Source organism: Tenrec ecaudatus, chromosome 3, assembly GCF_050624435.1.
Source record: "Tenrec ecaudatus isolate mTenEca1 chromosome 3, mTenEca1.hap1, whole genome shotgun sequence".
Lineage (NCBI taxonomy): Eukaryota > Metazoa > Chordata > Mammalia > Afrosoricida > Tenrecidae > Tenrec > Tenrec ecaudatus.
In genome coordinates this window covers 171,423,010-171,450,124 of record NC_134532.1, presented here as the reverse complement: position 1 = coordinate 171,450,124, position 27,115 = coordinate 171,423,010, and the positions used below count along the sequence as shown (strand labels likewise).

At 49.2% G+C, this 27,115-nt stretch overlaps 1 protein-coding gene across 1 annotated transcript in view; it reads right to left on the bottom strand.

Annotated features, from left to right (window-relative positions):
• USP46 (ubiquitin specific peptidase 46) overlaps positions 1-27,115 on the bottom strand; it is a 72,373-nt gene that overhangs the window by 34,484 nt on the left and 10,774 nt on the right. The window contains exon 2 of the mRNA XM_075544347.1: positions 2,740-2,820. Coding sequence (XP_075400462.1) covers positions 2,740-2,820 — 81 coding nt within the window. The remainder of the gene's footprint in view (positions 1-2,739; positions 2,821-27,115) is intronic.

The window sequence follows — 27,115 nt, the reverse complement described above, 5'->3', positions numbered from 1 at the left end:
CACGTGGGCACCACGAGAAGACCTACGCTGGGGGAGGGCACAGCCCGTGCCCACTGAAGTGATAAAGGAGCGTGTCTGAAGAATGAGCAAGATTAATCACCCAGAACAGCAGGCGCCGCCTGGGAGGGACAGAGAACCCGCGAGGCGGCCGGCCCGTGTGTCACCTGGCCGAGAGCAAGACAGATGCTCCACTGTACTTTGGAGGGCATGTCTACGTGTGCTGAAATAGGAAATTTCCTATCGCCACATGCAATTTTAATCGACTTCACCACAATTATATAATAGATAAGCCTCTCTTCTTTTTTTTTAACCGAGAGCCTGAAATGTCCATCAATTATCATTGAAGGGAGCGTCCATGGGGCAGTTCATCCGCCTGGCTCTCACAGTCCCTCCACCCAGGAAGAAGTGGCCTTAATTCCGTTCCCTCCAAGCCGGGGCTGAGCGGAGGCCTGGGCACAATGGCTACGTGACCATGCGGGGAGACTGACAGCAGAGTTTAACCAACACAGCTCTCTATGTTCCACAAATTTAGCCTTGCTCCATCCAACCTTCTTGTCTTTCTCCTCAAGTTCCCCTCCTTTACCCAAGTCCCCCTGCCCCACCGCCTGGTGAGGAAGGGTCGGTCCAGTGACAGTTTCTGGGGAAGAAAAAGAGCTAACATTTTTTTTTATATTTTATTAGGGGCTCATACAACTCTTATCACAATCCATACATATATATACATCAATTGTATAAAGCACATCTGTACATTCTTTGCCCTAATCATTTTCAAAGCATCTGCTCTCCACCCAAGCCCTTTGCATCAGGTCCTCTTTTTTTTACCCTCCCTCCCCGTTCCCCCCTCCCTCATGAGCCCTTGATAATTTATAGATTGTTATTTTGTCATATCTTGCTCTATCCAGAGTCTCCCTTCCCCCTCTTCTCTGCCGTCCATCTCCCAGGGAGGAGGTCACATGTGGATACTTGTAATCAGTTCCCCCTTTCCAACCCACTCACCCTCCACTCTCCCAGCATCGCCCCTCAGACCCCTGGTCCCAAAGGTATCATCCACCCTGGATTCCCTGTGCCTCCAGCCCCTATATGCACCAGTGTACAACCTCTGTCCTATCCAGTCCTGCAAGGTAGAATTCGGATCATGGTAGTTGGGGGGAGGAAGCATCCAGGATATGGGGGAAAGCTGTGTTCTTCATCGGTACTACATCGCACCCTGACTGACCCATCTCCTCTCCTAAACCCCTCTATGAGGGGATCTCCAGTGGCCAACACTTGGGTCTTGGGTCTCCACTCTGCACTTCCCCCTTCATTCACTATGGTGTATGTATGTACATACACACACACACATATATATATTCTTTTTTTTCCCAATGATGCCTTACACCGGGTCCCTAAGAGCTAACATTTACCAAGTGCCCAAAACCTGCCTCTTGGCCTCGTGCCAGGGTCGGAAATAGAAGCTCTCACTGACTTTCTTGCATGAGCCCAGGACACCGGTGACATCTCCATCCCCCCTTTGGCAGATGGGAAAACAGGCTTGGAGAAGTCAGGCAACTTACCCAAGATTGCCCTGCTAGTGAGCAGCCCAGGCAGAGTTCAAGCTCCTCCTTAAAGCAGCATTTCTGCAAAGCCAGGTCCCTTCTCACGAGAACACCGGCTGCCATTCGCTTGCCGAGATCAGCTTCGACCTCCCCGGTGGCAAGCCCTACCTACCACACCTGGGCACTAACATAACGTGGTCCAGGCGGTTGTCCTAGAAAATCGGTGTTGCGAGTGAATGTTTGACGGCACTTTAACACTTCCGTGCAGATCCGGGGAGGCAGAGAGCTCAGGAGGGCGGAGGGAAATACTACCATTCTCCGCGGCTACAGCAAGGACACAGGGCTTAGGCACATACAAGGGTGGGGGTGGTGAACACGGAGTCTCTGGGTGGTGAAAAAGGACTCAGCCGCTCATGGAACGTCTAGGGGTCCGAATCTCCTCCCAGGTACCTCAGAAGACAACATATGTACAAATGTGCTTGATACAATGGATGTGTGAATTGTTAGAAGAGCTGAACGTGCCCCCAATAAAATAATTTCTTACAATAAAAATGAAATTTTCAAGGGACCTCAGAAGAAAAGCTTGTCAATCCACACCCCAAAACCAGCTACTGGGAAGCTTAAGTTGCACAGTTCCACCTTGACACACACAGGGTCACCCTGAGTCAGAATTGACTCGATGGCAGCTGGTTTTCTTGCTGAGGGCCAGTCAAATAGAAACGAGAGAAATTTGCCCCCATCTGTACCTGCTGCATGGAGTTTCAGTCTCGGGCTCTGCCACCACCAGGTTATCATGTTAGCATGACTGGTGATGAGCTGGTAACTGAAAACCCTGGTTGTACGGACACAGACTGAAACAAGAAGCGAGAGGGAACCATCCAGACACTGGAGGGAGACAGTTTCACTGTAGACGTTGCTACAAAGTCTAACATGATGGCTTGGAAAGTAGTGGGTGCAAAGGAAACCCCTTGAAGCACAGAAGGAAAAAATGAGAATCAGATGTACCCATTAAAACCTCCCCCACGCCCGGGCTAGCCCAGCCCTTCGCAAATGGATCAAAATGTCCCTTTCTGCAGTTATCTGCTGCTACTAAGGAGCAGGAACAATTACTTGAAGACGGTAATGATGAAAATGCCAGTAGAACTGCTTCAAGCACTCAGCCATTGGATTTTCTTTTTCAAAGCATGCATGTTGAAATACTTACATTGACCAATCCGAAGTAGTGTTCATTGATTGGAAACTGCTCTGGGCCAATGTCTTTTTCCAGAGCAGAGGCATTGGTGCCCTAAGGAAAGGCAAAAAGAAACAAAGGATTGGTTCCAAGCAAAGGAGACAAGAAAGTTAAAAGACAACTTAAAAGCGTCCTCCCCTGAGACAAGCATGTCCCTTGGATGGCTCCGAGGCTGAAAGTAAAGGCGCTCAATGTGAACAGGTGAGTCGTCAAGCCCGTCGCTCCTATCCCTCTCCTCACCAACGCACCCAGCCCTGCAAACCTCTTGTACTTGGCCGCCGTGATCTTCTATCAGGGGAGAATTTCCATGTGCCACTTCCATACACCTCCCTGGGGCCTCCCAAAGAACAGAGTGTAAGTTCAGAGGGCGGCAGCGGCTCTTGTGATATTTGATGGTGTGTAGAATCATGGGACTGAGCCCTGTCAGCGTAGTGGGTTGTGGGTTGGGCTGCTATCTGCAAAGTCAGGAGTTCAAAACCCAGAGCTGCTCTGCAAGAGAAAAGATGAGGCTTTCCACTCCGCTGAAGAGCTACAGCCTCAGAAACCCACTAGGGCAATTCTACTCCGCCCTATAGGGTCACTGTGAGTCAGAATCGACTCACTGGCTGTGGGCTTGGTTGTAGCTTGGAGCAAGAATCACGTCAGCCCGGTCCATGGTTCCACGGTTGCCGTCTTCATCCTAACGGTTAGTGTGCATCCTCTCTGCGCAGACACTATTCGAGGCACTGGCATGGAGTTTGCATTCTAGTGACCCAAGCAGCTGGGCCACGACGCAGCCCATTAGGCAGAATACTAAAGAGCGATGAGTAGCATGGGGGAAATAAAGCAGAGCAAGGGGAAGACAAGGAGGCTGGGGAGAAGAGACGGCTGGCGGAAGTAGGGTGGGCAGCAGCAGCTTTCAGTATGGTAGACACCAAGGTGAAGGTTCCATGGCATATTGTGCACGATGGTGAAATACAATCTAACGCTTACCAATTTTCAAATGGTTAGCTACAGGGACCGCTTTTACACTTCAACATGGACAGAGTAACTGACCCTATTTTTTATGTGTATATCATGTATATGTATATTTATTTTTAACAATTTCCATACATGCACATCACATAACATACCTTCACACTGACCCTAAGAGGAAGTGTGGCCCCTTCCCCCATGTAACAAACAAGAAACTTAAAGCTTAGAAAACCCAAACCAAATTCAGTGCCGTCGAGGCGATGCCGACTCACGGAAATCCTACAGGACAGGGAAGAACTGCTCTGGTGAGTTTCCGAGACTGTAACTCTTTACGGGAGTAGAAAGCCCCATCTTTCTCCCACGGAGCAGCTGGTGGTTTCAAACTGCTGACCTAGCTGCACAATCTGCCCAGGGGCCGCAGTCAGTAAGTGGTGGAGCAAAGCAGTGGAAGAATTCTCACCTTCCGCGTAGGGAGATTCCCAACCGATACACCTCAAGCTACCACCACTCTTGTCTGCAGATGTCTAGCTATAAAACAGATGTCAGTGGGGCTTCCAAGAGCTACCAGGCTACGACAACCTTGTAAGAAAGGTCTGGCCATCAGCTTCCAGAAATCAACCACTAAAAACCTGTGGACCACAGCGGTCTGATTGCTAACCCATCATGGGAATGCGCAGAGCCGGACAGCATTCCTTGCCCGTGTGTGGGTCATCATCAGTCAGCAGGCCCCTCAACAGCAGCGAGCAGCACGTGGTGATGCTAGCATTTTCACCTCGGGTTCCATAACCCTGGGAGTTACATGAGAGTAATCCTTCAAAACCACTACTGAGCCCCACTAAGGACCTGGCAATATCACTGCACCTCAGTGCTTGGGTGACTATACTGGGCTTAGAGAGAGTGCCCAAAACTCAGTCCAACATGGTTAGGCCTTTGGGGGGTGGGTAGGAAAAGCTTGTTTGCCTTTGCGGCTCTCTCAAGAGCAATCTCACATCCTAAATTTATCACCCTTCACAGATTGTAAAGATATAGGATACAGGTATTTTCAAAAATGGTAAAAAGAGACGATTACGTTGGGTTGTTTCCAACATCTGCTAAGGACACCATGCTGGGTTACAAGGGAGGAATCTCACTGAAGGGCACAAACCAACCAAAGCTACCTAACTTGACTCATATAATTATCATTTCTCCTTGAGGGAAGACATGGCCCAGAAGTGGGGTCATCAAAACACAAACTCACTGCTATCGGGGCTATTCAGACTCACAGTGACCCTACAACCCAGAGTAGAACTGCCCCTGCGATTTCTCCACAGGCGCAGAAAGCCTCATCTTCCCCGCTCAGAGCAGCTGATGAGTTTGAACTGCTAACCTTGGAGTTGGTAGCCCAATGTGTCACCCACAACACCACCAGGGCTCCTTACACCTGGCCACTTACCACCATGCAAATGCTTCATGCAAAAGCCACCGAATTCTGAGCGAACAGAACTTCAGAAGCCTGCACCTTCATATCAAGATCATCTGTTTCCACTCGATTCCTGGAGCCTGTCACTGTTTCTGCATCCTCCGCCCGTCCCGTCATCTGAGACGTGAGCGCAGTGGTTATTTGATAGGAGAGATACATTTCAGTGTGTGTGTGTGTGTGTGTGTGTGTGTGTGTGTGTGTGCACGCGTGCCTGGTTTTCATTGCCTCCATGCACACACACACAAAACACACCTCCATACACAAAACAGAATTTTTTTTAGCGGTACTCATCAAATTCTGGCAGAATTTTATGATATAACATAAAAACCACTAAACAATTCCAATAAAGCTCCATCTCCACCATGAATCCATGTGCATCACACATATTAAATACACCCCCAGTAGCCATTTGTGAAGCGTAATGAGAACGGGTGGCTGAGAGCCCAGGAGGCGTGTCAGACATAAAAGCATGGCACAGGAAACCAGGTTTCATGACATCTTTCTGTCTGAGGTGGCCATCGAGTCTGAGTTAACCTGTGATTTCTGCTACTGGGAAATTTCTAGCTAGGGTCTCCGCTACTTCTTTTCCTATCTACCTTAACAGTCTTCTAGTGGGGTGGAGGGGCGTCGTGGTTATGCATTGGGCTGCTAAATGCAAAGACAGTAGTTCAAAACCACAGGCAGAAGGGCAGGACTTTCTGCTCCCATAAAGAGTTACAATCTCAAAATTTCTCCGGGGCATTTCTACCTTGTCCTACAGGGTCATGATGAGTCGGAATCAACTGGATGGCAGTGAGTTTGAGTGGCGTGTGGTGGTGAGTGAAAGAGAGACCTTGGCTGGGGCAGCCTTTACAGGGTGAGGGGCAGGAAGCACGGTGGAGGCACCAGGGGGTGCAGGGGTTAAAAACAGCAAGCTAATGGTCCCCCACCACATTGAAGGTCAAGCCCACGCAGCTGAAAGGATGTGAAGCGATAGGCAGATGTTCGAGATTGAATGTAGTCACCCTCCCACCCACCCCCGCCAAAAAAATCTCCAGGTAAATGCTAGCCCTGACACCTGCGAGTCAGTGCCCATGCCTGTACCGAGCTCTCCAGGTTGCGGAGTCTGACTTAGTCAGAACTGACTCCGCCGCTATGAGTTAGTTGTTTGTATTTTTTTAAATTTAAATTTAAACATCCAATCTTTATTTGGTTAATAATTTTAAAAACCTCTCTCCATGGGGTCAAAGATCAAAGCCTGATCTGCTCAGGGCTGTATTCCCTGGGGTCAAGACACAGAAAGCCCACAACACCTGCTGATGGGCAGAGAGGAAGCTCAGACAGGGCTGGCTGGCTGAGCAGCTTCCATGTACATGATGATTTGAACACAGCTGTGCAGACTCTCCCTGGCAGCCGTACAAGGAGGACTACTCAGTGCCCTGTGCCCCTGTTCCTCCAACCCCCCTTGTCTTCTGCAAGACACACACTCTAAGAATTGTTGCTCGCTCATGGACAGAAAGTGAAGGTTTTGCCACACACACACACACAAATAGATATTTGAAAGCAATCCGTTGCTTCACATGCTGGCCTCTTCCACTGATAACATGAAGGTGAGCATCCCAAAGAGATTTTGGAAGTCACGGTGTTCAGAGGAACCCTCTCCAGGATAGACGAACACGGACAGGTGTGGACTGCTTCGTGAGAGGAGAACAATGGCAAGTACTTACTATGTCTCCACCGAAGATCAACTAGGTAGGCTGGAGCAAACGTTCAATGACCATATCTTTCGATCCTGCAATGCTAGGCTACACCAGTGCCAAAAGGTATGACTGCCACAAAAGGTCCTATAAAAGAAAAACCAAACCTGTTGCCTTCAGGTCAATTCTAATACACCACTTCCAATACAACTCACTGCCCCTGAGTCGATGCCAACTCACAGTAACCCTATAGAGGCGACCCTGTGTCTGAGACTGCCACTCTTTGTGGGGGCAGGAAGCCCCATCTTTCTCCTGATGGACCACGCAAGAACTGACAAATAACATCCAGACCAAATTCACTGCCAGCAAGTTGATTCAGACTTGTATAGACCCTATCTAGGGTTCCAGAAGGAACTCAGGTGGGGTAATGGGTCATGCATTGGGCTACTAACTGCAAGGTCAGCCGTTCAAAACCACCAGATGCTCTGAGGGGGAGAAAGACAAGGTTGAGTTGATTCTGACTCCTAACTACCCTCTAGGCAGAGTACACTGCCCCTGTGGACTTCTGCGATTGCCTCGTCCAAATACTTCAAAACTCCCTCACCGCCATGGAGGCGATTGCATGGGGCTTAAACAAGATGTAAGTCCAGGTTTGTTTTCATGTAAATGTTCAAGAAATAGTAGTGCAGGATTGATATGGCAGCTCTAGAGGGTAGGGGAAGGAGCCCTGGTGGTGTAGTGGGTTACATGTTAGGTTGCTAACGACAAGGTCAGCAGTTTGAATCTACCAGCCGCTCTGCGAGAGAAGGATGTGGCTTTCTAGTTTCTTAGAGTTGCAATCTCGGAAACTCACAGGGACAGTCCTACCCTGTCCTATAGGGTCTCCACGAGTCAGAATCAACTAGATGATGGCCAAGTTTTGTTCATAGGTCAAGAGGGGTGGGGGTAGTAAGCTCAGGCTCCTTTTGCCCTGTTGCTCTGCCATCCTCCAGGATCAGCTTCTGTCTTTGGAACCAAGCAAGCTACACCACCTCACCCCATCCTCTCACCTCAGCCAGTGGGAAACAGAAAACAAAGGTAATGTCTTCTCCTTCCCTCATAAGGGGGTATCTAAAAAGTTGCATACATCAGCCCTGCTCAAGACCCCCTGGCCAGTCTAGCCACATGGCCCAATCAAGTGAGCTCAGAAGGGAGTCCTTTGCTACCTGTAGATGTAGACTTGACCAGCCATGTCTGGGTAAGTCTTCCCTTGCTATAGAAATGGACCACAGATTCACTGCCATCGGGTCATTCTGACTCATAGCAGTCCTGCATGACAGAGCACAACTGCCCCTGGGGCGTTTACAGGGCTAGAAGTCTTTTGGGGAGCAGTAAACCTCACATTTCTACTATGGAGCAACTGGTAGGTCAGAACCGATGACCTTGTGGTTAGCAGCCCAAGGCATAATGGAGCCCCATCCCCTGTGTTTTCACTGAAAGTCCTGGAAGAGTCCCTGAGAAGTTATTATCAGTGGTTACCAGTGTCTGGAGCATGCAGCTGGGAGCTGAGGTCAGGAAGGGGCTTTCCTTTTTATCGTTTCAACCGCTAGAATTTCTTTCAATGAGCCTATCTAGTGTTTGCAAATAAAACTGTAGTAAAACATTAGTATATTAACACTGGGCAGGCCAGTTCCTGAGGCCCTCAGCAAACACCTGAGAGCTGTCCATAGGAACCTGCTGGTCACGCCACCTCCCTTGACTTTGGTTACCTGACTGAGGGGGTCTGGCCATTGACACCCAACCTGCCTGTTCCTAGGAGAACCAAGCACAGCAAGGAGGGAATGCATTACAAACCTGAGAGGCTGCCAGTCTATTTCAAGCACCCAGCACAAGGGCACAAAAAGCAAACCGGAGGAGCTGGAATAAGCTTACTGTACGACCAGATGCTAAGCCAGGAAGGGGTTCATGGTGGGAAGAGGGAGGGGGCTAGAATCATAGGTTCTGCCACACGAAGAGACTGAGAGTCCTAATTTCCATCGAAGGGAGGAAAGAGGGAATAAGAGATATGGGGACCTTCGAGAAGCAACGCCCCCAACTTGATTAAAAATAGACCTGGGCTGGGACAAGTTCCAACAGGAAGACCGTAACACTAGCTCTTCAAAGCACCCCTGAAAGCAATTCTGTGGCTGCAGAGGGGTGGCACCAAACCCCAAAACAAACCGTCACAAAAGCCCACAAGGGATGACTCATAGAGGCACAAGATGGGCATAAAAGGGTTTCTTTTTTTACAGCAATTTAGAAGAAAAACAAGTTGGAAATTCTTTCTTAAGGAGGTACAAAGGGAGGGAGGGAGCCAGGCAGCCCTTGCCCAAGAGGAGGACAGCAGGGGCAGTACCAGACCAGGCAGGAGAACAAGAAACCTGCCGCAGCATGAAGCAAGGGGGACCAAGGAGCCGCGGGGGCCAAGGTGTGGCCTGGGGCTCAGCTGGACCAGTTCACCAGCAAAGAGGCCAAAGACCCAGACAAGTGAACTTGCCCAAGAGCACCACAGGGCAGCCCACTGATCTTTACTCGGAGACACAGTATCTCACGCCTTTGTGCAAGGTGGAGAAGGGAGGAGCCAAGGAAGGTCAAAAATAAAAGGCAAACATTTCTAGGTAACCAGGGAAGAAGTCATGAATTACAAACCATGAGTCTATGACCAGCTTAAAACAAAATAAACACCGGGAATAATTGCCTTTGAGTGGATTTCAATGCAGGATGACCCCGAAGGGTCTCTGTGGCAGTTAGATTTTATGTCAGCTTGACCCTGTGTGAAGGTGTACGGGTGAGGTCCCATCTGTCATTCAGGTCAGCCCGATGGTGCCTTCTGGTGGGTGTGGCCTTTTCAGAGGTGAGACACTGGGAACTTCGCTTTCCTCTCTGGCATTTCACCTGCCTCCTCACTGAGACTTCCCTTGGACGCTGTACCTGTCTCCAGGTGGTCTGAACCCGGCCACGTTAGTACCAACCCTGGATCCAGTGACTCAGCACCAGCCTGTGATCTTCCTGCATCCCGATTCACCTTTCTGCATCGTTGGCCCGTAACGCCGTGAGTCTGAAGAGGACTCCGGCTGGCCTTGGACGCATGGGCTTCAGGGGAACTGACCGGGATGCCTTCTTGGTTGAACAGGACTTCTCTTGGCACAAAGTTCTTTCCTGTACAGATGTGCGTGTCACTGCTGTTGCTTCTCCAGCCAGCCCGACCTAGCCTGGGCTAGCATGGGAGCGGTAGCCTGTACACCATGGAGTTTCAATGGAGGTGATCTTTTGGAAGTAGATGGCAGGGTTTTTTTTCTGCCACCATGTTGAGGGGAAAGGATAGTTCTCAAACTGCCAACCTTTACCTTTCAGTTAGCAGTCAACACAGGAGAATTCTGTACTAAGTCCCATTTTCAGGTCTATGTTCAAAAGGTTATTTTCCTGATCAACTGTGTCCAAAGGGCAGGCAGTACGTAAAGGGTGAGTCCTCAGAGAGTTAGTATGGCCAGATGTCCAATGCCCAAGTCATTGCTACCGCCCCATGAAGAAAGTGATGGGCAGAGGAAACGACTTAGCCACCAGTCAGAGGAGGATTCAGGAGCAGCCTGCCCAAACCCCGGGAAAACTTGCAGGCGAAATTATAGTCCATGGTTCCTCAGATATCATTAGTAATATTTATAGATAACACATAAGTAGCATTTACCATGTCCAATCATTGTTCACGCTATATGCATTTGTAGTCATTTTCGTCTTCCGTTAACCCTCTGAGGTAAAGTCATAAAAATGGTGTAAGTCTTCTGGTTGGTTAGTGACTGGTGGTACCTTGGAGACAATGGCCCCTTCAGGTCTGGATCTCAGCTCCCCTCCATAGCTCAATTTCCAGCCAAACAATGGACAAGTCGTTAGGGGAACAACAACCCAAGGGAGGGAGGTATGCCTTTCTTGGAATGAATCACCCATCCAAGACCAAAAAGGCAGCAATTACCCAAGGATGAACGGGTAAGTCCACAAGGGTTAGGAGAGGAGGAGGATGGAAACCGGAAGCAAGGGACCTGGGATGAATGACGTTACATGGAGGGGACTGCAGCAAACACGCTGAAGCAGAAGGGGCATGCTCCGTTCTGTGTGAAACTGACCATCTGCTCTGCATACGTCCAGGATAAAGAACTGTGACAGTTACATAATCTCCTGTCAACATGTGAAGGGGGTAGAGTCCAGCCTATCAATCAGGTCTCAACTTGATGACCTCATTTGGAGGCACGAAGGAGATAAATAGCTCACTGGAGCCCAGACATACTCTCTCTGCCGCACACTCTGCGAGACATTCCTGTTGACCAGCCACAAGGAGCTATGCTGTTGGCAGCCAGCGCCCTGGAGCTGGAGGAGCCACGTGGAGACCCAAAACAGTGCTGAGATGCTTCCAGCACCACTGGATCCACAAGACTTCCCACCCACTGGGCTGTGGTCTCCCTGTACTGTGTCATTGCATGGCTGCGTGAGTCTAAAGAGGAATTTATCGACCAGTATCAACATATGGGCTTAATATTGAACTTATGGACTTAAGAACTGGGCTGGGCTGTTTCCTTAACATACCAGGTTTGATCAGGTGCAATTTGAGAGGATTTACTGAGAGCCAAATGAAGGGTAACCATGATAGTGGGACAAGAGGAAGGTGAAAGGAAATAGATGAAAGAACTAGGAGGCAAAACTATTTATAGAGGTATAGCTATAGGCATGTATATATGTAAATATACTAATTTATAATGAATGGGACAGAGACCAATGTATATATATTTATGCTAAGTATTAAGATAGCAGATGGACTTTGGGCCTCTACTCAAGGCCTCCCTAAACACAAGAACACTTTGTTCTAATAATCTACCACACTTTGATATTCACCTTCCCAACAGGATGGCTAAAGACAAAATGGGTGTGAAAGCAAATGTGGTGAAGAAGGTGGATGGTGCCCGACTACCAAAAGATATACCATCTCGAGTTTTAAAGGCATAAAGTCAAACAAGCAGCCATCTAACAGGGAAGCAAATAAGACCACTTGGAAGAAGCACACAGGCCTGGGGATCATGAGGTGTTGACAGGATCAGGTATCAGGTATCACAAGATTCAAAACAAACAATTATATCGATGTGAGAGAGGGGTTGGGATGGAGACCAAAGCCCATCTGTAGACAATTGGACATCCCCCTACAGAAGGGTTACAAGGAAGAGACAATTCAACCAGGGTGCAGCCTAGCACCGAAACACCCATCATTCCTCTAGTTCCTGAATGCTTCCTCCCCCACTACCATGACTCATTTCTACCTACAAATCCAGCTAGACAAGAGCAGACACATTGCTACAGGTAAGAGTTCTCGACACATGGAATTCAGGACAAATAAAACCCTCAGGAACAGTAGTTGGAATCGCGTTATCATGAGGGTAAGGAGATGGTAGGGAAGGGGGAGAGGGGGAAGCCCATCCAAGGTTAGATATATAGCCTCCCCGCCCCCCCCCAGGAGATGAATAACAGAAATATGGGTGAAGGGAGACAATGGATAGTGTAAGACATGAAATAATAATATATAATTGATCAAAGATTCATGAGGGGGAGAGGAAGAGGGGGGGAAGAGAAGCTGATATCAAGGGCTCAAGTAGAAAGAAAATGTTTGGGAAATGTTGATGGCAACATTTGGACAAGTGTGCTTAATACAATTGATGAGGGATTGTTATAAGATTTGTAGGAGCCCCCCAATAAAATGATTTTAAAAAAAAGATGAGGCTTCCTAGTTCCATAAAGAATTGCAATCTTGGAAACCCACAGGGGCATGGCTGCCTTGTTCTACGGGGTCGCCGTGAGTCAGAATCGACTCAATGGCAGTGAGTTCATGAGCAAGAATGTCCGTAGAGGCCCTAATGGTGCAATGGTTTAGCCTTGGGCTGCCAATCTTTTCATCCAAACCCGCCCGCAGCATCGCGGAAGAAAGATGAGGTGCCTCCTCCTATAAAGATTTCATCTCCGGTATCCAGAGGGCCAGTTCTCCTCTAGCCTGAAGAGTCCCCTTGGGCCTTAGTGTTTCAGTTTATGATGTTACCAGAGCGTCGACCTGATGTGCTTTGGTATTTATTGAAATACGCATGCATTCCAAATCAGAAAACAGTAACCGTCTTTATCCAAAGCAAAGCTGCAGAATGTAAGTGCTTGGTCTTTGAAAGAGAGAAATGCACAGTCCGTGACACTGCGGGATTTTTAAGATGCTCAATCCCAGTTTGGTCCTTTCTCTGACTCTCCAAAACCGTCCGTTCTGCCTGGAACAGAATACCACCCCTCGTCCTCTGGCCCCTCCTCCTCACCGCTGGCCCGAAAGAGCACATCTTCAGAGAGATCTTCTCTGCCCCTTCTCTCACAGGCCCTGTGTAGCTTCTTCTCATTTATCAGTTTTTAATAACTTACTTGTGACCCTTTCGCATGTCTGGCCAGTACATCACTGGGCAGCAAACCACAGCCCAAGGGCCAGGGCCGGCTTGCCAATGGTTTCTGCAAAGACCCTTCTCTTGGAACACAGGCAGCTCATTGCTGACCTAGCACGTTCACTTTCACGTCTAACGGCTGAGGCAAGCAGCGGGGACAGGGACCTTAAGGCCTGTAAGGACTGAGATCCCTCTGGTCCTTTCCAAAATGATTCCCCGCCCCACACGCGGCCGCAGCTCAACAGGACGAGGGCCGTGTCTGAACCATTTGGCAGAGCCCAGCAGAGTTGTCTAGGCAGTGGTTCTCAGCCTTCCTCATGCCTCGACCCTTTAATACAGCTCCTGACGTGGTGGTGACCCCCCCACAACCATAAATTTTCCTCTTTATATATATATTTGTTTTCTAATTAATTTTTACATATTTATTGTTAGATTGATATAGTGCATTTATTGCTAGATTAGTACTCTATATTTTTTTGTTCATGTTACGAGTTTTCCTTTTTAAAATTTTAATAAATCACTTTATTCGGGGCTCTTAGTTCATTGCTACTTCATAACTGTCATTGTACTACTGTTATGAATCGGGGGACCCCTGTGAAAGGGTCACTGAATCGCGACCCACAGGGTGAGAACTGCTGGTTTGAGAGTCCTGGTGGTGTGGGGATTATGAAGTGGACTGCTAAGAAGGTCAGCAGTTCAAACCCACCAACCACGGTGTAGGAGAAAGATGAGGCTTTCTGCTCCTATAGTCAGTCTCAGAAATCCCCCATGGACAGTTCCACACTGACCTTTTAGTGGGAATTGATTCAATGGCCATGGAGCAGTGTCCTCAGGAGTGGAGCTGTCACACCTTCCACAAAGGAGATGAGGGTTCAATCCCTGGCCCCACATGCACAGCCCCCACCCCCATCTGTTGGTGGGGCTTGCGTGTCACTATGCTGCTGGACAGGTTCCGCTGAGCTTTCAGACTAGACCGGCCGGTGATCTATTCTGAAAGGCCATCAGGGAAAGCCTTGAGATCCCAATGGCCCAGTCCTCAACTGGGGGAGAGGCGACCGTGGCTCCCAAATAGATGTGCCGTAAATCCTGACCCCTTCAACACCTGAGCTCTGATTCCGGACTGGGGCAACTCTTTCTTGTGTCAATGAGGCAGTGTTAGTGTAGGGTCGTCTGCAGTGTCTCTGGAGCTAGAAAAGGAGCAGGTTCCGGAAGGAGAGTTGGCTGGGGAGACAGGGGCCATGTCATGTGAAAACCACATGATCCCGGAAACAGAAGCTGAAGAGAGAAGAAAAAGCCCACGGCGCCTGGAGCTGGGCTTCTCTCAGCACTGGGAGAGAGATTCCCTGTGCTTCCGTCACCGCAGCACCAGGGAGCTAAGCCAGGCAGCACCGCCATCACTGGGAGGGGTCACCCGTGCCAGAGGCTGGCTGGTCGGCAGCCGGGAACACCACCTCCAGGGTACGGTGTCAGGGCCACAGACAGCCCTCCATCCATCTATCAGCTGAGTGTCCTTCAGCAACAAGGAAGCACATGGTCCACGCCTTCAGGGCGCTTCACACCCACAGGTTATTCATGGGACCCACTCACCCCAAGAGGCATGCTCTCCTTTTCCCTGGCTTCTCACATAAAAGTCCTCATGGCACCTGCCCCAGCTCCCACAGGCAGGAAAGGCAGGGCTAGGATTCAAACCTGGGCCATTCAGTTCCACAGCCTGAGCCCTTCTTTCACTACAAGTCATGAGAGCTGATCTTCTCGTTCTCGGCTCAGATGCAGGCAAGGGCAGGGAAGCCAGGGCGGTCGGTGAACTGGTCTGCTTCGGGCTGCTGGCTCACACACACACATTACCCAGACCCTGAGTGGCTGCTGATGGAGACCCACCCGCCCAGTGAGGGTGATGGAGAGATCTCACCCAGGCCACAACAGACATGGTTGGAGAGCTACAGCTTTGGTCTCATGATACCACAGCCTGGACTCCTGGTCCAGCAGAGATTACCCAGAACCCCTTCCCCTCCAATATGGTGGGCATCCGGCCATCAATAAGGCAGGTGAAAGGGCTTTCTCAAATGTAGCAAGATCAGAGTTTACTAATGGTTACCAAGGGCAGGAGGAGCCCTGGTGGGACAGTGGGTTAAGCATTGGGCTGCTGACCTCAAGGTCAGCAGTTCAAGACCACCAGCTGTTCCATGAGAGAAACACTGGAAACAGAAAGAGGTAATAGATACCCGTGTCACTGGGCTCTCTACATGTAAAAAGATGGTGGCATGGCAGGCTTGTGTGTGTACATTTATTACCACACACCCAAAAGGAAGGGCCGTTGTCACTCTACATGGTAGCAGTATATCATTTCCACGTCCATGCTTTACAGGATGCAGGTGGGGAGAAATGCCTTTGGAGAGAAACCAAGTGGCTTCTTTTTAAGATTTCTAGTTGATAATAAGGAGCCCCAGTGGCATAGTGGTTATGCATTGGGCTTGTTAACTGCATGGTCAGCAGTTCAAACTCACCAGTTGCTCCTGGAGAGAAAGACAGGACTTTCTGTTCTCGTAAAGAATTAGAGTCTTGGAAACCCAGGGGCAGTCCTGCTCTGTCGTTACAGGGTGTCTATGAGTCAGAATTGACTCAATGGCAGAGTCTGGTTTCAGAGTTTATCATGAAGAAGCACAAAGAGTTCCTCCTCCTACTGAAGAAAGATAACCCGGAGGGGGGTTCACAGTGAACCCGAGTTCTTATAAGGATGAAACACTGAAGAATTATTATAGGCTTTCGTTTGGTCTTGAGTTGCATTATGTCCCCAATATACGTGTGTCAACTTGGCTGTCCATGATTCTCAGTGGTTTGGCAGTGATGTGGTCACACACACACACACACACACACACAGTGATGTGACCAGCCCGGCAGTGGTAAGGGGTGCAGGGGAGGGTATGTGAGCCCTGCATCACCTTGTCTCATGCAAGAGATGAAGGAGAGGATGCGCAAGCAGCCAAAGTGGTGCCTGAGGAGGAGCAGGATCCCTGTGATAAGAACCTCCTGGGCCCAGGGGAAGATGGACGCCAAGACCCAGGAGCTCTCCAAGGGGCAGGCACTGAGCCCACAGACGCTGAAAGGAGACAGGGCTCTCCCTCCTGAACTGTGAGCTGGCAAAAAACAATTGCCCTAGAGCAGTGGTTCTCAACCTTCCTCATGCCGCAACCCTTTCAGACAGTTCCTCATGTGGTGGTGACCCCCGACCATAAAATTATTTTTGTTGCTACTTCATTACTGTCATTTTTGCTACTGTTACGAATCGGGCGACCCCTGTCAAAGGGTCACTCAACCCCCAAGGAGGTCGCGGCCCACAGGTTGAGAACTGCTGCTCTAGAGGCAGCGTCCTAAATTCGGACTTTGGGCCTCCTAAACTGTAAGCAAAGGTGTTTCCGTTTGGCACAGTCACCTGGAGGAGGTGCTTGCTCCTGCGACAGCAGCACCAGGTAACAAAGACAGGCTGTTCGACAAGTTGCAGCACATTTAGAAAGAAAGCACCGGGACTGTCTCCCCGGCAGAGGAACAACTCCAGCGCAGAAGCGGAGCAAACAAGCCTTGTTCAGCCTGTGTTTCCTGGAGGGAGGTGAGGAAGGATAAAGTCTTCACCCACAGTCACTGAATAAAGCCAGAAAACAGACCAAAACCCAAACCTGACCAGCTGTGCATGTAGACATTGAGTCAACCCTGACTTGCAGGGTCCACGTTGGTCAGAGTGGGTGTTCGATGGCAGCATTTGGGGAGATCCCGCACCAGGCTTTCTGTGAGTGTATTCGAATCAACAGTCTGCCCATCCGGAGCCAGCAACTGTGTGGTCACCCACATTTGGCAAGCTGAGGGCAAAAATCCCAATCCGATGCTTTACAATGTCATTGGGAGACTGCCTTTCAACGGTCAGCCCCACCTTTCTGACCTGCTCCCCCAAAAGCAGCATGGACACTGTGGGCTACTGGCAGGGCACAGGATGTTATGCCCAGCTCTGGGAGGTTTTTGGTTTTTTTTTAAAGACTAAACACACTTTATTTTAAAGGTGCACACGCTGTTTGTTTCTTCTTCGTTTAAATCTTTTTATTGGGAGGCTCGTACAACTCTTATCACAATCCGTCCATCCATTGTGCCAAGCACATTTGTACATTTGTTGCCATCATCATTCTCAAAATATTTTCTCTCTACTTGAGCCCTTGGTATCAGCTCCTCATCCTCCCCCCCACTGCCTCTCTCCCTCCCGAACCCTTGATAATTCATAATTATTTTTTCATGTCTTACACTGTCTGACGTCTCCCTTCACCCACTTTTCTGTTGTCCGTCCCCCAGGGAGGAGATTATATGTAGATCCTTGTGATCAGTTCCCACTTTCCATCCCACCTTCCCCTTACCCTCCTGGAATTGCTACTCTCGTTATTGGTCCTGAGGGGTTTATCTGTCCTGGATTCCCTGTGTTTCCAGTTCCTACCTGTACCAGTGTACATCCTCTGGTCTAGTCAGACTTATAAAGTAGAATTGGGATCATGATAGTCGGAGGAGGTAGCATTCAAGAACCAGAGGAAAGTTGTATGTTTCTTTCTTTTTTAAATCATTTTATTAGGGGCTCATACAACTCTTATCACAATCCATACATGCATCAATTGTGTAAAGCACATTTGTACATTCATTTCCCTCATCATTCTCAAAACATTTGCTCTCCACTTAAGCCCCTGGCATCAGCTCCTCATTTTTCCCCTCCCTCCCCGCTACCCCCTCCCTCATGAACCCTTGATAATTTATAAATTATTATTTTTGTCATGTTTCACTGTCCAATGTCTCCCTTCACCCACTTTTCTGTTGTCCATCCCCCAGGGAGGAGGTCACATGTAGATCCTTGTAATCAAGTCCCCCTTTCCAACCCACCCTCCCTCTACGTTCCCAGTATCACCACTCACACCACTGGTCCTAAAGGGATGCTCCGCCCTGGATTCCCTGTGTTTCCAGTTCCTATCTGTACCAGTGTCCATCCTCTTGTCTAGCCAGCCTTGCAAGGTAGAATTGGGATCATGTTAGTGAGGGGAGGAGGAAGCATTTAGGAAATAGAGGAAAGTTGTATGTTTCATCGTTGCTACATTGCACCCTGTCTGGCTCATCTCCTCCCCGAGACCCCTCTACAAGGGGATCTCCAGCGGCAGACAGATGGGCTTTGGGTCTCCACTCTGCTCTCCCCCTCTCATTCACTATGGTAAGATTTTTTGTTCTGATGATGCCTGATACCTGATACCTGACCCCTTCAACACCTCGTGATCGCACAGGCTGGTGTGCTTCTTCCATGTGGGCTTTGTTGCTTCTGAGCTAGATGGCCGCTTGTTTACCTTCAAGCCTTTAAGACCCTAGACGCTATATCTTTTGATAGCCAGGCACCATTAGCTTTCTTCACCACATTTGCTTATGTACCCATTTTGTCTTCAGCGGTTGTGTCGAGAAGGTGAGTATCATAGAATGCCAATTTAATAGAAGAAAGTATTCTTGCATTGAGGGAGTACTTCAGTAGAGGCTCAATGTCGGGAAGTTATATGTTTCATCATTGCTACACAACACCCTGACTGGCTCATCCCCTCCCCGCGACCCTTCTGTAAGGGGATGTCCAGTGGCCTACAGATGGGCTTTGGGTCTCCACCCCACACTCTCCCTCATTCACAATGATTTTTTGTTCTTTGATGCCTGATAACTGATCCTTTTGACACCTCGTGATCACACAGGCTGGTCAGCTCTGGGATCTTTACTAATGGGTTGATCTGCGATATTTCTCTGGCACCCCCTCCCCGCCTCCCTTTGTCCCTCTGAAGTTCCTGGTCTTCCCCAGTGAAAGCGGTGGGTCCTTCACTGCATTGTATGTGCCAAGGGAATTCAGGTGCCGGCCTGGCTGCTTTGAGAAGGCAAGTCCTCTGGAGCAATACCCGCACCCTCAGAGAGAGTTTAATCCTACATGACAACAACCGGAGTCTCAAGGTACACTAGCGGTTTGCACTGAGCTACTAACCTAAGAGCTGGAGGTTCAAACCCACCCAGCCACTCCACAAGAGAAAGAAAGAGCAGGCAGACAACGGATCCCTTAATATTCAAAGCCTAAAAAAAAAAAAAATTCAAAGCCTGTAAGGCCAAGCTCTACTCTGTATGCCCCCTGTGGGGTAGGCAGGAGTCAACTCAGCGGGTGCCACTGTTAAATAGTGGCAACGTTCTGAAACGTACCGATGTGAACCACAAGGTTCTGCAGGCTCTCCTCTCACCCTCAATGGAGGGCAATGGATAAGCAAGAAGTCCTTTGAGCAACTTGACTCAAAGAGCTAATGACATGCCCTGACTGAGTTCAGAAACTGAAACGTGTACAAGTGGGTAGAGTCGTTTTATCCCTGACAAGTTTCATCCTGGGAAAAGACTCGAGGCTGTGTTTTTTATAGCTTAGAGATTTTTTTTTCCATTTCATTTTGCTAGTCATCCTTTTCATTGATTTTTACACAAATGCCGGTCTGTGAGAGGAGCCCTGGTGGCGTAGTGGTTATGAAATGGGCTGCTAACTGCAAGGTCAACAGTTCGAAACCACCACCACTCCTCTGAAGAAAGATGAGGCTCTCCACTCCCTGTCCCGTAGGGTCACTCTGGTTGAGAACTCACTTTGATGGCTGTGCGTGTGCTTGACACTTTGACCAAACACAAGACTTCCAGTCAATGCCAACTCATAGCAAACCTAGAGGAGAAGCCAGAACTTCCCCCACTGGGCTGATAACCGCAAGGTCAGCAGAGCTCAAAACCACCAACTGCTCCGAGGGAGAAAAATCCAGTTTTCTACCCCCATAAAGAGTCACAGTCTTGGAAACCCTGTGCTATAGGGCGGCTCTGAGTTTAGAATCAGCGTACAGGCAGTGAGAAAGAAGAAACTTTACAGAAGCAGACTGCCCCATCGTCCCCTGCGTAGCAGCCGCTGGGTTCAAACCACCGTCTTGGTTGGCAGCCAAGCACTTAAACCATTGTGCCACCACTAGGGCTCCTCATGATGGACTGAATGTGGATATAAAGTAGATCCTTCCCCCCCGCACCCCCGGATTATAAGAATCAAAATTCAGAGCCTGAGGTGGCCTCAGTGTCTTTTCTTAAACATGTGAAGAGCCATTTAAGCTCACACCTAATAGGAGACGACTCACTGCCACGGAATCCATGCTGACTCCTGGTGACCCTACGGGACAGGGGGAACTGCTGCTGTGAGTTTCTGAGGCTGCCCCTCTGAACAGCAGTAGGAAGCTCGATCTTGCTGCGGGCCTACTAAGAGCAGGACAAATGGAACCTATAGCAGGCGTCCTTCTTTCCCTTGGCTGGTGACCACCTAAAAGTTTGAGGGAAGCACATGACCTTGGCAAGAGTGTGAAGGGCAAGAGCCGCCCAGACTGCTAGTGGAGGGCAGCTTGGCACCATCCAACCGAGTGACAAATGCAATTCCATCCCAGGAGGCTGCTGACAGATCTACTCCAGCATGCCTCCACAGATGCACGGGTAAAGCTGTTGACCGCACGTATGCACGCAGGCTCCCTGCACACCCACTGGGTAGGTGAATTCAATACGTTCAAGCAACTGAATACTCCATGCCCATAAAAAATGAACGACGATGCTCTTTAAACATCAGCCTGGACTCACCTCCAAGATAACAATGTCAGGGCAGAGCAGGCCCGATCTGTGTGTCACGCATGCGCTATTTGTGTTTCAAACACTAAGGGAAAGTACACGCCAACGCGCATTAGTATCGGTGGACAAGTTAAGTTGGTAGACCAAACTGAGACAAAGAGTATATTTTCAAACGTACCCTTTTTACATTTCTCATGTTCTGCCATGTGACTGAATGCATATTACCCATCCATAAGCATTATTTAAAAATCAAAGAAACCAATCCAAGCGGCTTCAAATTAAAAAATACTGCTCCTTGACTGGGATCTAAAAAGTTCGTGCAGGACTGTCTTAAGGTGCCACTCTGGGTACCAGACGAAAGACGAGTGAGGAAAATCAAAAGATGTATGGAAACAAACAGCAACACACGAATGGACCACGAGATCATCAGTCGCCCTGTTGAGGCCAGACCAACCAGATGTTGCCCCACTGACGCTGGAAGCTACGTCCCTGGTATCTCAAGGGCCAGCAGGGTCACCCATGGCGAACAGTCTCAGCAGAGCTTCCAGACAGAGATGCTGAAGAAAGACTTGGCGCCGACAGGGAGTAAAGCAAAGTCTCACCATCCACACTTCCTTTTTTTAATGAATCATTTTAATTGGGGCTTCTTACAGCTCTTATAACAATTCATAATCCATTGTATCAAGCAGATTTGGACATATGTTACCATCATCCTTTCCAAAACATTTTCTTTCTACTTGAGCCCTTGGGATCAGCTCCTGTTTTTCCCTCCCACCATTGTGAACCATTGATAAATTATTATTATTTTCATATCTCACACTGTCTGCTGCCTCTCTTCACCCACGACCATCCACACTTCTAAGGCGCATTCTGGTTGTACTTCCTTCAAGAACAAAGCATATGCTTATTACATGACTAAGTATCTTTTACCATACGTGATCGTGCCCCCGGGTGGTGTACACAGTGAGGTGCTTAACCACTAACCAAAAGGTCGGCAGTCTGAGCCCACCTCGTGGTGCCTGGGAAGCCAAGTCTGATGCTCTGCTTCCCCAAGATAACAGCTTTGACTCCGCCATACCGCAGATCGACTCTGTACACCTGGGGTTGCCGTGACTCAGCACTAACTCCGCACCAACTAACCACCACCACGGGCCCTCCATTATAAGGATGGGGAAGAAAAGAAAAAGCCTATTGTGAGCAGCAAGAACCAGAACCCACACTGCCCACACTGCGTCCTCCAGAGACCTGTCTGTCCAAAGCCAGCGCTTCTTCCGCCGTTTGCACCTCCGAGGGGCCCTTCCCCTCCGTGGATGGGGAACCACCGCTGCTTGAGGCAGCTCCGGCACTGACAGCGTCTCGCCTGCCACTGCCGATGCTCAGCAGCAAAGAATGGTCCTCACCACTTCATAGACCCGGAGAGGCTCACGTGAATGGCCCAAAGGTGGCAGGGTCAGACGCAGCTCCCTAGCTCACTGCTGTCCGTACTGCATCTTTTGGGCCCTTTTGCCAGTCAAAAGCAAATGGCATGGAAAGAAAACAGTGAGAAAAACGGGCAGGCCCCAAGCAAAGCCTCAGACTGGAAGGATTGCACCTGAGCCCGGCAACAGCCAAGGAGAGCTTGCTGAGCATCCCTCTGTGTATGGCAGACAATGACTGGAGCCGGGGGAGGGCAGGCCCCAGCAAATGCACGTGCTGACCCTCCTGCCATGGCTCTGACACCAGTTAAACAAGGGCAGCCTCTATTTTTTTGGAAACACCATAGAGAGTCCCTTCCCTGGGCCACTGTCTCCCAGACTCGGGGATGTGAGATGGCCTTACATGGCACAAGAAGGAGCATTTTCCACTTCCACAATTGGGCACTGCGTGTGTGGTGGAGAAGCATCTAACCAGCTCATCAAACCCATGATGTGACCGACCCTCTTAGCAAAGAGTGGGGCCAAATGACAAACACGGTGGACAGAGTTCAAGAGCACTTGCTAAGTAAACAACGTCTGGTGGTGCCCAGACAGGGTGAAAACCACAAAAGGACAAAAAGCTGACAGTTGGGAGTTCCAGGCCTAAGGGCCTGGATCCATTCCATGGTCGGGATGGAACCAATAGCAAGAGTCAAAACAAAGCCATTGGAGTTCCTGGGGTTTGCAAATGGTCCCCCCACTGAGCTGCTAACCAGAAGGTTGGCGGTTCAAGCCCACCTATTGGAAGAAAGGACCCGGTGATCCACTTCCAAAAATAATCAAGTCAATGAAGACCCTATGTAGCTTCTACTTCGACGCATAAGAGGGGGCTTCAAAAGGCATGTGGGAAAATGGAATGGACAGATAATGAAGTTTTTCCACACACTTTTTGAAGCCCCCTCATATATTCAAACACCTGAAAGCAGAGGCTCAAATAGATCTGTGTACCTCCATGCTCATGACAGCACAGTGCACAAGAGCCAGAAGGTGGACAGAAAAGAAAACCAACAAGTTAAAAGTTTAAAAAGGAATAATAAAACAAAAAATTAAAAATAAATGCAGCTTATACATACAATGGACTATTTAATCAGTCAGAAAAAAATTGAACTCTGATACATGCTAGACAGTAAGAATAGAGCTTAAAGACGGTATACTGAGTGATCAGTCGATCACAAAAGGAGAAATATTGCCAGGCTCTAATGCATATGATAAAAAGACAAGAAAAGGCAAATGTACAAAGTCCAAAATGTACTCGTGGTCGGAAGGGGTGGGAAGGCAGGAGGCCAGGTAGGGTAGTGGATTACCCTTGAGGCTGCTTGGTCCACGGTTCACACCCACCGGGCACTCCATGGAAGAAAGATGAAGATGTACAGCTTCAGAGGCCCTCAAGGGCAGTGACACTCCACCCTATAAATCAAAACTCACTCACTGCCATGGAGTCGACCCCAACACACAGTGACACTGTAGGACTGGGAAGAACTGCCTCTGTGAGTTTCCAGGACTGTGACTCTTTAAGGGTGAAGAAAGCTCCATCTTTCTCCTGCAGAGTGGTTGGTGGCTTCAAACTGCTAACCTTCAGTTAGCAGCCCCACACATGACCCCTCCACCACCAGGGTTCCGGCAGGATCACCTTCAGTGGGAATCCACTCAATGACAGTGAATGGAGGGGAAGCAGGGAGGAAGGGGGTGAGAACTTTTGCTACGGAGCACTTGGTGACAGTTTATGGCGATGGAGAAACCACATTAAGGATAGGATTGCACAGCCTAGTGATGTAATTGTGGTCAATAAGTTAGAGACTTGCAGAGTGCAGAATTGGCAAAATACATGAGACAGACTGATGAGGATGACAATAAAAAACGGGGGGGGGAGGAACTAGCTGCTGAGGCAGCTTGTATACTATCTATTTGACACCTCATGGGATTCAGTTCCCTGGGTAGGAGTCATGATTTAATGGGACATCATAGCTAATTGGCCTAATGATGTATTCAGTGCATCTGTTCTGTCTCCTAGTGTGGTGGATGGCATCTAGGGTCTAAAAGTCTGCTAGTGACTATCCATGGTTCATCAATTGGTCCTGTTCACCTGTAGCAACTGAGGAAGCACGTCAGGCATAAGAGGAAGGGGATGGGGTGTGTGTGGCTCCCCGCTTTGCCATGTGAACAGCAGAATTGGATGGTGCCTGGCTATTGTAATGGGTCATTTTGATAAAAGATTCTATAGCTGAATCCTCATCAAGAGGTAGGAAATGCACAATTTCAAATTCTCATAGAATCGAGACTTTCTGGGATCATGGAGGCCAGACTAATCCTTGCAACTAGTGCCCTGTGGACGATCATGTTTAAGCCTTACACCTTTTCTTAAAACCAAACCATGATGAATTTAGCTTCTAACTAGTAGAGACGCCCAAGAGAAGCCCTGGTCGTGTAGTGGCTCACCACGGGCTGCTAAGCACAAGGTCGGCAATTCAAAGCCCCAAGCCTCTCCATGGGAGAAAGACAAAGCTGTCTACTACAGCCAAGAGCTACCGTCTCAGAAACGCACGGTGTTTCTGTCCTACAGGGTCATCTTGAGTCGGAATGGCAGCCAGGTTGGTTTAGTAAACCAGCGTCTGCCTCGATCACATGCCCTTTCTAACCTCCAGCTACATCCAGAGCACCACAGCAACTTGAAAGATGTGACAGGAAACTTAGTGGGCACTGAGTTCTGTTCATGAGGATGGAGCTACTCGGGGGAGGAGGTTGCACAAAAAGCATGGATTCCGTGTCGCTGACATTGCGCGCACGACTAGAGGACTTCGTACAAGCCCTGCAGCGTCTGCCGCCAAGAACCACCAGGAAGATAAAGCAAGTCACCCGCAGAAATGAAGCTTAGAGACCCAGTTCTTGTCCGACACACATGGGGTGGCGGTGCGTCAGGCCACAGACAGGGACGGTGTGCATTCAAAGGATACTGCTGAGGTACCAGAGGCTGAGGCTCCCAGCGCTTGGGCTTTCCCATTTCAATTCATCCTCACAAGGACTCAGTCAGACGGCTAAGATGTATCCTCCTTTCCAAAGTGAGGACACCAAGACCGAGTTTAAGTAATTGCCGAGCTTAAGTAATTGCCAAGTGCTAGCAATTACCCTCCGAGCACCCCTTTGCCCCCCTCCCCCAACAGCCTCCCTCCAAGCAACAGGGCGGCATCCCAGCCTCCTAAACCCTGCAAGTAACCCACAGCAGCAGCTCACGGTGACTCCTGGGGTGCAGCGGGCCCCAGAAGCTCAAATTATACCATCTGATAGTAGTACAGGGTCACTTGACACCTAGTCAATGGACTTGAGCCACGGCTCTCCCTTTCAGAAGTGGCTGCTTTAGAAAATAAGTCAGAGGCTCGCTCCACCACAGGAGTCCTGGTGGCACCACGGGTTAAGCCTTGGGCTGCCCAGGCGGCAGCTCGAACCGTCTGTGGCATGACTCACAGCCCTGGAAACCTGAAGGTCCATGCCACTACTCAGTATCCTTCTGAACGGTTGCTAGGAAACCCCTCACCTCCTGGCCCCCACAGCCAGAATTGAACCACAGTGAACTGTCCCTCTGCTTCTTTCCAACCTCCAGCCCCACCCCCACTCCTCCCAAGAACCTCCCCCCACACACAAAAAAAGGCAGACAGCATCAAAGAACCCACAACCGCTGGAAAATGGGAGCTCACCAGAAGAGTGAAAATTAAAATCAAAATAAAATAATCACGTGCACAATGGATGGATCCTCCCATGGGCAAGATCACCTGCAATTCTCCTTCCCTCCTCTCCTCAAAAAAAAGGCTGTGACAAAGGTATTTCATCACCTCCCTTTGTTTGTGGTAAAAAGATGAGGAAACAAGAGAGCGCACAGGATCCCAAGTACCCGCAGCTCTCCACTGCCACCACTCCCGGTTTGTGCTCAGCCCACGGGGGCACGGACACCAGGGTGTCTTTCTCATTCTGTATCACAGGTAAAGGTTGACATCCTGCTTCCGGGTGGGCCACAATGGAGGAAAGGGATAAAGTAAGGTCAACATAGCAACTTCAGGAGAAATGAGATGGGATCTTAGTTGTGCCTTTAAAGTACCACAAGGACAAGGGGAAAAAGACAACCTGAACTGAGTGCGACCGGAGGTTAGCATCTGTTCCGCCTGCAGAGGGGCTATCTGGCTGGGTGCTGTATGCCTGCGCCAAGTTATCCCCATTCCTCTCCAGGGGCCCTGTTTCATAATGCAATGGCTTTGACATTTCTCTGCAAAGCGTCTTGGTCCATGTGATGCACACACTGTGTTCTAGAGCATCAATCCTGTCCCTCGCAACCATGTAAAAATATCCGAGAGCCATAAATATATTTGCACAAGCAAATGAAATCACCATTATCTGAAAAAGATCCTTCAAGATTTCAGAACCGCCTGTGGGAACCGAACCAAAAGAGCGGCCGCCGGCCGACCTCTGTTCTAAAAGCATGCAGTAGTTAAGATTGGGCTATTTATTCAGTGCCCGCGAACAGAACGACAGGAGGGCAATAGTTCGTAACTCTGGAAGTCACCGAACTGCAGCAAATAATCTCACAGAGAAGTTTGAAAGCTTTCAGGTAGTGGGTGATTTTTTTTCTGTTTAAATAGGCCAAGATTATTAACCAGGAATAGCAAGCAGTCTTCTCCACAGTGTGGTCCTGAGCTT